The sequence below is a fragment of the Podarcis raffonei genome, chromosome 10 (assembly GCF_027172205.1).
Source record: "Podarcis raffonei isolate rPodRaf1 chromosome 10, rPodRaf1.pri, whole genome shotgun sequence".
Taxonomy (NCBI): domain Eukaryota; kingdom Metazoa; phylum Chordata; class Lepidosauria; order Squamata; family Lacertidae; genus Podarcis; species Podarcis raffonei.
Window position 1 is genome coordinate 9814501 of NC_070611.1, and position 11128 is coordinate 9825628.

At 41.6% G+C, this 11128-nt stretch overlaps 1 protein-coding gene across 2 annotated transcripts in view; it reads left to right on the forward strand.

The window, feature by feature from the left end:
* PRKAR2B (protein kinase cAMP-dependent type II regulatory subunit beta) overlaps nucleotides 1–11128 on the forward strand; it is a 61982-nt gene extending 50854 nt beyond the window's left edge. For both annotated transcript variants that reach the window (XM_053405188.1, XM_053405187.1), the window contains 7 exons: nucleotides 1892–1998; nucleotides 4114–4267; nucleotides 4482–4583; nucleotides 5603–5677; nucleotides 8761–8826; nucleotides 9014–9152; nucleotides 10266–11128. In XM_053405188.1, the coding sequence (XP_053261163.1) occupies nucleotides 1892–1998; nucleotides 4114–4267; nucleotides 4482–4583; nucleotides 5603–5677; nucleotides 8761–8826; nucleotides 9014–9152; nucleotides 10266–10399 (777 nt within the window). In that variant the 3' untranslated portion in view covers nucleotides 10400–11128. The remainder of the gene's footprint in view (nucleotides 1–1891; nucleotides 1999–4113; nucleotides 4268–4481; nucleotides 4584–5602; nucleotides 5678–8760; nucleotides 8827–9013; nucleotides 9153–10265) is intronic.

Sequence of the window (11128 nt, forward strand, 5' to 3'; positions counted from 1 at the left end):
TTCTGCTTGAGTACAGGAAGCTCTTGCAACCAATCGGAAGCCACGCCTCGGCCATCAAACATTTTGGAAGCCAAACAGTATTCTGGAACGGATTACATTCGACAACCGAGGTTTGACTGTATAGTGGTTAGAGCATATGGAGCAGTAAAGAAATGGTCTAAGTAAATCATGATTTTCCATCTTTGGGGATACTTTTTGTGTGCACAAAGCCCTCATAGTGGATGTTGCCGGAAGTGTACTGTGCTGGCATCTTCTTATCTTGTACATGTGACATGATAGGACACACATGCAGACCAGGGCTTTGCTGTCTGTCTGTGGTGTAACAATTTTCCCTGCCTGAAAGTTGCCGCCTTTTTTGGCAGTGGGGATGAAACTCTGGCTGTGTGTCTCCATCTTCTATATTATGGCTTTGGAACCCTACCCTTGGCTCAGCAAACCTTAAACCCTTTCACATTGCTGGTTTGCAGTGGTTTTTAAGCCTTTCTTTTTTTTCTTTTCATTGACAAACTGATTATTCTTAACTGCTTGGGTTTTGCAGCCCACTTTTTCTTAAAATGGATAGCCAAATGGGTCTTTGAATCTACTGAAGCTGGTTGCACTGCATAAAAAAGGCAATTTCCTTTTGGTTAAAATTTAAAATTTGAACAGAAAAATGGGCTCCCTCTTTGAATTGTGCTGAAAATTTTCACGTGAACAAGTTTTCTCCAGCATTTTCCTCTTTATTTTCATTGGCATGGTTTTTTTTTTTGGGTGTGTGTGTGTGTGAGTCCTAGGATGTGTCTAGCAAAGAACAAACAATGCCCTTTCAGTCCCCTTGAGAGGCTACCAGAAACTACCAGTGGTCTGCATGAAGTTTTCCTTTGTTGTAATTGATGCCACTTTTTTTTAAAAAAAAGTACATCACTTTACAACAGTGTTCCTGAACTGAGTATTGTTGGGGAGTGTGGAAGAGGAAGATGATGAAGATATTGACCATAGTCTAGGAAAGGGTTACAGGTTACAGACCAAAATTTAGCTGATACCCTTTCTCTGTGTTGCGTTTTGGTTAAATGCTGATTTTATGCTGCTGTGTTATCTGAGTTCAATGCAAACCAAGCTATAAAGAGAAAGCAAACATTTAAACTAACTGGTGAAATTGGCCATGGTAGATTTTTAAGGTGTTTTTTTAGAAGTTACATTTTCAGTTATAATTTGTCACATACGGTCATTGAAGAAGCCCACTCTGAGTGCATTATGTTGGAGAGGCCCTATCTATACTATAAATGGCCTGGGGGTCGGTTTGTTTTTCGTTTTTAGGTGGACAGGACCGCAATCTTACATCTAGAAAGTCAAGGAAAATAATTGTTCAGGTACACATTAGCCCAAGCCTGAAGCCTGAAGCAAACTACTGCCAATTTCTTAATCATAGTTAAAAGATCAGGAACAGGCTGAGTGCTCACACCCTGTTTGCTTTTTGCCTCTCTTCATCTGCATTATTATTATGTCTGCACTGTGCTGATCAGGTTTAATTTTACCCTTGGTAAGCCAGCTTCAGAATCTGCTTAGAGAGAGAATGCTGTATCACAGCTGACACTGGAAGAGGAAAGGACGAGACATTTCCTTCAGAGAGGGTAGGCTGTCTGCTCATCTACATCATGTCTAAAGCAGACCTAGGTGCCAGTGTAATAAACTAAAAACACAACCTGGGCTTAGGGAAGCAAATGCATGTCACAACTGGTCACAAAAATGAGTCATGTTTCCCCCTTTCTTTTTTTAAGTCTTAAGTCATTGCATTTGAGAGTAGCCTTTAAATTAGTTTCTTGGATAGACATGGGGATTGTGGAACTGCTCTGAGCTCCTGGAAAGAAAAGTGAGCAATAAATGCAATAAATGAATGTATATTCTTCAACAGGAGCAGATGTCTCAGGTATTAGATGCCATGTTTGAAAAGTTGACTGAAGGAGGGGAGCATGTCATTGATCAAGGTGATGATGGTGACAACTTCTATGTAATTGATCGGTAAGTGTTTTTCTTTTATTTTATGTACAGTGCAGTTGTGTGGAGGGCCTGAGAGTCCCAACATTATTTGGAGGAAATCTGCAATATTTTATTTACACTTTTTATTTTCCTAGTTTATAAACCGCTTCACGGCACTAAGCCATCTAAGTAGTCTACAATATAAAAATGAGATAAGTATTTCTAAAAGCAACAAAACCTTCCTTACAAACTCTTAAAACCAATAAAAGCATTTCTACAGATGTACAATTAATATTCTGTAAATGACTGGGGAAGCCTTCTTAAAAATGTGTTCAGCACTCACTTGGGCATCATGATTCAGGGGGCCTGTCTAATTTCAGCTGGTTACTGATTCCGGGGTGCTGGAGCTGCAACAGTACACGCCTGGTTTCTGTTGAAAACTAAACACAGCTCTGTCATATAGTACTGTCAGTGGTGCCTTGGGCAGGAATCTATGGGGTTAAGTGGTCTCTTCAGTCTCAATGCTAAAAGCAAAACCTGGAAAAGGCACCTGGGAGCATACTTGCATAAGTGTTTTATGGTGTCAATGTGATGCCCCTAATTATCTAATAAGGGGAATATTATGCAAGTATCCATACTTGCCACAGGGACGCGGGTGGCGCTGTGGGTTAAACCACAGAGCCTAGGACTTGCCAATCAGAAGGTCAGCAGTTTGAATCCGTGCGACAGGGTGAGCTCCCGTTGCTCGGTCCCTGCTCCTGGTAACCTAGTAGTTCAAAAGCACGTCAAAGTACAAGTAGATAAATAGGTACTGCTCTGGCGGGAAGGTAAACGGCGTTTCCGTGTGCTGCTCTGGTTTGCCAGAAGCGACTTAGTCAGCCAGAAGCTGCACGCCGGCTCCCTCGGCCAATAAAGCGAGATGAGCGCCGCAACCCCAGAGTCGGTCATGACTGGACCTAATGGTCAGGGGTCCCTTTACCTTTACCTTTATCCATACCTGCACTGCCTATGGTGGGTTGCTCCCTTGGCCATATTTCCCTTTGCCCCTGCCAGAGCAGTAGTTGCAGCATCTTCTTCACTGGCACACAATATACTTCCAAGGCACCCAATATACAGCAAACAACCCCCCCCCCCACCACACACAACCAGTGCTGAGTTACCAAATAGGCAAAGAAGGCACCGTCCTATGGACCCCATGCCTTTTAGGGGTGTCACGACAACGGATCAAAATAATATTGATTTGATCTGGAAAGAAAATTGCAATCAAGCTTTCTTAATTCAATGTTATCCCACTAGAGAGAGTGCACGAGGACACACACACACCCCGAGATTTCGACTGCCTCCATAGGGTTTAATCCAGCACTGCACACAACACACACTCCTTTGTGCAAATCACACCCTCTCGTTCTCCTCTCACAATGCGCTTCCCAACCACAGCCAACCTGTGTCACTGACAGAGGACATCTGATTTGCCTTGGCTGTTTGCATTATAAATGGCCATGCATGGCAGAAATCAGATGAATAAAAAGTATTCTGTATGAGCAATGTAGTGTGTACAATCCAATAAATTAACCATGCCAATTGTGATTATGTCCATAGATTGTATCCATACATGTATCATACAGAGACTCTTGTAACGGAGCCGGGGTGGGCTTGGGGTTCCTATTGAATGTAGATCCGATAGCAAGGCCAGGTAGTTAAACATGTAAAGTGGCCTATTTCCAAATGAGACTATGCTCCACCTAAAAAAATAAGAAAAGTATCTGGATGGTAGGGTTGAATTTATGCTTTATATGCTCATTAGAAGTTTACTTTTTGTTCGTGTGAGCTCAGTTGAGATTAAGAAGCAGTTTAAGCCTGTGTGCTTTAGTAAGTAACAGAGAGATAGAGCTAGGAGACTGGATTCAAATCCTTGCTCTACTGGTAACACTGTGGATCTCATGAGTTTCATCATCTCTGCTGTGGTTCTGCATTGTACAGTGGGGGGGGGGAATGAATGCTTCAGAGGTAAGTGTTAAATTTTGGGGCCCCACCCCACCCCTTAATTCTGATAATGAAGAATGCATTTTTGATGTAAGCAATATCAGCATTTCCTTTACTTTTAATCTTTCCAGCATTGCACACGCAAACTGTGTTCACTTTATGTATATCTTCTAGAGGGACTTACGATATCTATGTGAAATGTGAAGGTGTTGGAAGGTGTGTTGGCACGTATGACAACCGTGGGAGCTTTGGTGAGCTGGCTTTAATGTACAATACACCCAGAGCGGCTACAATCATTGCTACCTCTCCTGGTGCTGTGTGGGGTTTGGTAAGTTTAATTCCTTCGGACTTGTCCTATCAACGGGTTTTTAAAATATGTGTGTGTGTGTGTGTGTGTGTGTGTGTGTGTGTGGTCCAAAATCAACTTACGTATACACAAATGTTTGCTTAGCTGCTGTGTTTAAATAATCGTACAAATTATCGTTTTTAACCTACCATTTTAGCTTTGAACTTTAATACAGTTTTCTTTTCTTTTTTTAAAGGACAGAGTCACATTTCGAAGAATTATTGTAAAAAACAATGCCAAAAAGAGAAGAATGTATGAAAATTTTATTGAGTCGTTGCCCTTCCTTAAGTCTTTAGAAGTAAGTTATATTATTAGTATTGTTTTATTTACTCCAACACAGTTATTTTCCTTCCCTTTCACTTCAGAAAAGGTGGGGTGTAGGGTTTTTTTTGCAAATACATTTTGGTGTCATTAATTCAACATCTGGAATAATAATGGGGAATTATTTTTTTAAACAAACGCTGTGCATGCCTTTAATAGATTTGCTATAAAGAAAAACTGTTTTACTATGTGGTATGTTTTTGTACTCCAATGATCATCACTTATCATGTACGGATTCTGTTTCCAGGCACCGTATTTTTCGCTCTATAAGACGCACCAGACCACAAGACGCACCTAGTTTTTGGAGCAGGAAAACAATTCTGAATCTCAGAAGCCAGAACAGCAAGAGGGATCGCTGCGCAGTGAAAGCAGCGATCCCTCTTGCATTTCTGGCTTCTGGGATAGCTGCGCAGCCTGCATTCACTCCATAAAACGCACACACATTTCCCCTTACTTTTTAGGAGGGAAAAAGTGAGTCTTATAGAGCAAAAAATACGGTATCTTGTCCATTGCAAGTCTCCATCCCTATTTTTTTTCAATTGGTGTGCCTCTTTAAATGTTTTGGTTGGATATATATATACATGTTAGTCACGGTTGCTTTTCTTCAGGTTTCAGTCCATTGCTCTAATTTTCCATGTCTATAAGCCATGGGTAGCAAACTTCAAGCCTGCGTGCCAAATGTTCGTTCTGCAGGCCGTTCGATCTGGCCCTCTGAACTCTTCCCAGGCCACAAATGTTCTTGCCTGGCAGGAATATGTCATTGAACTTTGATAACATCTTTTGCTTGCCTGGTTGGAGGGCAGAGACAGGTGTCTGACCGTGCGCTGAAACTAATCTGCTATCGAAACATAACGTCCATCATTGACATGAGGTCCTTGTGAGGTATCCTCAGGCAGTGGAAAAGAGAAGCACACATATCTCCATATGTACCTGTGCAGTGTTGGAGGTTATGCATGTATATGTTAGCAAAATTCGTCTTCCTTTTTTTGGTTAAAGCTTTCGGAACGGTTGAAAGTGGTGGATGTGATCGGCACCAAAATATACAAAGACGGAGAACAAATCATTGCTCAGGTATGCCTTTGTGTTCTGTTTGGCTAGTTATTCAGTAAGTATAATGACTTTATCTGCAAGCAGATCACACATAAAAGCATATTGGACAGCCTCAAACGTTGAAGTACTGAATTATCTGACATACAAGAAATAGCGGCGTAATCTAAAAGGCAATTACAATGAACACTGGAGTTCTGGGAAATGAATTCAAAAGATAATTTGAATACCAATAATTAAACAAGTGAAGACGTACATAAATTATGCAGTCAAAGGTGTCTCTTTATCTTATTGTATGAAGCCATGTGATAAACCACCTATGGTTTAGCTGCTTTTATTTTTGAAACATACATGATAGCCTTTTAAATTCTTTTCCTCCAGGTGAAATTGCCTGTACAAAGCAGCAGTGTAATTACTTCAGCATCAGCTTACATAGACCTCCTACTTTGCTTCTCCATGGACTTTCTAGCCTACTGGACTACTTGATAAGGCCCCTTCCCATCCCTGACCCTGTGGAAAAGCAAATAATGATTATGCATCCATGCATGTGTGCATTTCTTTTTTTGTTTGGGGAGGGTGACCCACGGAAGAGAGAGAAGCAACCAGAAGCGGTGATGCCCATGGCACTCTCCTAAAAATTCAAAATGGGCCCCCAAAGTTTGGTGACCACTGCCCCATCCACTTCCTGTTTCATTTGACTTCATGCACAGGCTTTTAGCAGGCTCTTCTTCTCTTTGGGTGAATTATGCCACAAAAAGCTGTTCAGCAGAGTGATTTATTTTTTTTTGGAAAACATTTTGCTTTATTATATCTCTATACCGTACTGGCCAAGTTCAGATACAATGCTAAGCTAGGATTTAGCATTACAGGGAATGATCCTGCCTAAACCACGGGCCTAAGAAAATAAGAAGAGCGCTATTGGTTCAGCACTGCGACCTGCCAGATTGCCTATGGGAAGCACCAAGCAGGGAGTGAGCACAAAAGTACAGTGGTACCTCTGGTTACAAACTAGTTCTGGAGGTCCGTTCTTAACCTAAACCCGTTCTTAACCTGAGGTACCACTTTAGCTAATAGGGCCTCCCACTGCTGCTGCGCCGCCACTGCCGGGCAATTTCTGTTCTCATCCTTGGGCAAAGTTCTTAACCTGAGGTACTACTTCCGAGTTAGTGGAGTTTGTAACCTGAAGTATTTGTAACCTGAGGTGTTTGTAACCCGAGGTACCACTGTAATCATTTATGATACCCAGCAAGTATTATTCAGAGGCATCCTCTAATTAGCTTTCTTTTGAAGTAGGTAAGGTAAAGGTAAAGGACCCCTGGACGGTTACCGTATTTTTCGCCCTATAGGACGCACCGTCCCATAAGGCGCACCTAGTTTTTTGGGGGGGAAATAAAGGAGAAAAAAATTATTCCCCCCCCCCAGGCTGGGGCGGGGGAAGCCTTGCGGAGAGCTGCACGAAGCCTGGGCGCGTTGAGCTCAGCGCGCCCAGGCTTCAGCATGCAGGCAACTCTCCGCAAGCCGTGGGAGCCCGGCGCTTTCAGCGAAAGCCTGCATTCGCCCCATAGGACGCACACACATTTCCCCTTCATTTTCGGAGGGGGAAAAGTGCGTCCTATAGGGCGAAAAATACGGTAAGTCCAGTCAAAGGCATCTATGAGGTGCGGCGCTCATCTCGCTTTCAGGCCGAGGGAGCCAGTGTTTGTCCACAGACAGCTTTCTGGGTCATGTGGCCAGCATGGCTAAACCACTTCTGGCACAATGGAACACCGTGACAGAAACCAGAGCGCACGGAAATACTGTTTACCTTCCTGCCACAGCAGTACCTATTTATCTACTCGCACTGGTGTGCTTTCAAAATGCTAGGTTGGCAGGAGCTGGGACAGAGCAATGGGAGCTCACTGTTGGTTTCTATTTCCCTCACTGAGCAGCAAAACTGCTTGTCACAAGACATTGTTTACATTCCACAGTCAGAGTTTCTGTTGGGTTCCCACAGGAATGGGAGACTGGATGTGACGTACACTGGTTTCCTGTTTTTCACTGTTCTCTCGGTTTCTTTGTGTCGAGAGGAGCTGCTTCTCTGCTCTCACAGAGGCAGGATGGATGTTTGTATGCTCTCAGCATAGAGTGTAAATAAACTTTAGCATGTAGCACATTACCTGCTTATCCTTTCGTTGCTAGACTACACTCTGCTTGGGCTCAAGATAAGACGAGCCTGTATCAGCTCCAGATGGGCCGGAGCTGATCAAAATCTCACACTCACTCCATTGCGGGGATTCGAACAGCCGACCTTCTGATCGGCAAGCCCAGGAGGCTCAGTGGTTTTAGACCACAGCACCACCCGCGCCCCTTTTGAAGTATGAACCATGGACTTAAGGAACTGTGGTTTGCTCTAACTGTGCTTAGTTAACAAACCAGGACATCAGACGGTGAGCCTAATTTCATAGCCAGGCTAGCTGCAACAGCTCCTCTGTGTCATGATCACTGTTGCCCTTGGAAAAGTAGTCTCTCTGTTGTTCTGAGCAGGATGGACAAAGTAAACTTATCATTTTTCTTGGCGTAGTCCTTGAGAATAGTTAGCGAAGGAACACGTAGAGAAGGCACTGCTTTTTTCCCCATTCGGCGCCTGTTTAATTTTTTGTTTCACCTGGGAGAATCTCATTGTTTGTGCATGGTTTATTTCCACCAATTCTCAGAGAGAACACTGTGAAGAGGACTCTTCCGGATTAGTTGCAGGCAGATGAAACTCTGGCAAGCTGCTGTATCCGCTTCCCCACCCTTCCAGGCCCTGGCTGTTCTGCCTCTGCTTCCTACTTACCCCAAATTGATATTTGAGGATTGACTGAAGGAAATAACAGCTGAATTACACATTGTGCATTCAAAACGCATGGGAACAGACCCAGCATTAATTAGGCTTGTTTTGATTATAAGGATGTGGAAGCTGCACAGTTGTTTATGAGAAAAGGAAAGGATAATTTCACACTGTCACACTGATAAATGTTTTTGGTTTTACATTGTTCGTATGCTTTATCTTTTTTTAAAGCAATAGAACTACTAAATAACGACATTCATGTTTTTCTTGTTGTGTTTCTTTTTTTAAAAAAATACAGGGAGACATGGCTGACTGTTTCTTTATTGTTGAATCTGGAGAAGTGAAAATCACAATGAAAAGAAAGGTACATATTGTATTAATGTAACTGGAAAAACTTGAAAACTTTTCTGCTGCTTTACATGGTAAAAAGAACAATTGTGCAACTTTAATGGCATATTTCATTTATCACAATGTATTGAATATTATATGGGCTGTAACCCATTGTTTAATGAATGTCTGACTTCTGTACCTTTTACTTCTATACCTTTTAGGGTAAGCAGGAGGTAGATGAAAATGAAGCAGTGGAGATTGCCCGGTACACTAGAGGACAGTATTTTGGGGAACTTGCTCTTGTAACTAACAAACCTCGAGCTGCCTCAGCATTCGCACTCGGTACAGTCAAGTGTTTAGGTAATGCAAAGTTATTTTATTTTTGTATTTGCTTTATTATTTTATGTAGTAAAGAGAATACTGCAGTTTCTGTTGGCGAGCATGCATACTCTGTAATACGTATTTTCTTATACCATAAAGCCAAATTTCATTAGCTGCATTAAGTTCAATCAAGCTATTAGAACTTAACCAGTGCCTATTGCTATGATACCTGGTGATATTAGAAGAATCCCTTTATTTACAATATTATGAACACAGAAGTATTTTAACACCTTTCAACATGTTGTTCGAAAGTTGTATTCATGTATGGAAACTGTACTCTGTGGTCCTCAGAAACCTTAATAATATTTTACTTCCTTGACAAATTAATATTTGGACTCATTGCAAGCTTCAAGGGGTGACGTATTTCTCTAACAGTGGATTCAGAGCTAAAATGATTTGAGCAATTGAATACATATTACTACTACTTCTTCTTCTTCTTCTTCTTCTTCTTCTTCTTCTTCTTCTTCTTCTTCTTCAAAACCAGATTAGACAGATTGACACATTAGAGCAGGAGTGGACAACTTTGGTTGTTGTTGTTGAGGACCGCATTCCTTTGGGGGGGGTGATTTGTCAGGACTTCATGATGCTGATGTTGGGCAAAGCCAGATAAAATGAGGTTGCCCACCTTTGTGTTAGAGAAAGCAGTGTAAACACCGTCACCTGTACCTCTGTTACTCTTCATCCTGAAAGTTTTGGAATACAAAGTTGGATCCAAATATCTGCACCTAAAACAGATTTTAAAAATGATGATGATGTAGCTTTACTTCATGAAAAAAGTGACTCAAAAGTGACTGACAAACAAAATAGAAATACTTTTCAAGATAGACAGGGATTTCTCAGTTGCAATACCTAATGCGCTACTTTAGATGCTGCTGTAGGAGGTCCCCAGGCTTTTGGTTGAAGGCTTTTTTGAGGACCACAGAGACTGCAGTGGGAAAAGCACAGTTGGTGCATGCAAGGACATGGCTATTTTAATCTCGCCGTGCTCTTTCCAGTTGTACCGATTTTAAATGTGTGCATTTTAATTAATCTTCCTATTATCGTCTAGATTTGGGACTTCTTCATTCTCTTTCTTTCCTCCCAAATTTTTAGTTATGGATGTACAGGCATTTGAAAGGCTTTTGGGACCTTGTATGGAAATAATGAAAAGGAACATTGCGAACTATGAAGAACAGCTAGTTGCTCTCTTTGGAACAAACATGGACATTTCCGATCCCAGTGCATGAAGTGCAGAACGAAGCCACACGATCTGTTCATGAGAAATAGCACAGTAGTGGTTAGTCCACTGATAAATGTGTCTATCTTTCTGTAGATGCTAAGCATTTTTTTGTGATTTTACAGGGGATTGGGTTTGTTGGCATTTTATTTTATTTTCCCAACTTTTATTTGCGTGTTTTTACACTGTCGTTCAAGTGTATAAGTAAACACAGCTGAGAAATCATTCTGTTGGCCTAACCTTAAAGGGCTGAGCCCACCAGTAGCTCAGCTTCTAGGTAACACTCCTAAAAGATCCACCCGATAAGTCTTTCATTTTTCAATGGGAATTTGCAATCTTATGTGCAGTTTTTGAGTTATAACCATTTGACACCTCTAAAAAAAAGACCATGTCTTCTATAATAAAGTTACTAACATTTCTTTTAAATAAGTCCGTGATTGCAATCCAAACTCTTTGTGCATACTAGCATGTCTCTTTATTTTATCCCCCACCCCACCCCACCCAAAGAAACGGGTCCTTGCTTTCTACTTTTGGAGAAACATGTTTGTCGGTAAATAGCAGTGGTGGCTGTTAAGAGAGCTCCGCTTCACCTAAATACTACAGAACCCTTTGAACTGCAGCATATCTGTGGAATAAATGCATTCCTACTTGTTAAATAGTTAATGGTTTTTGTTAAATATCTGGAGGTAAAAAGAATAAATAGGTGTTGGTGGGGTATTTGCCACTGACATAAACTAAA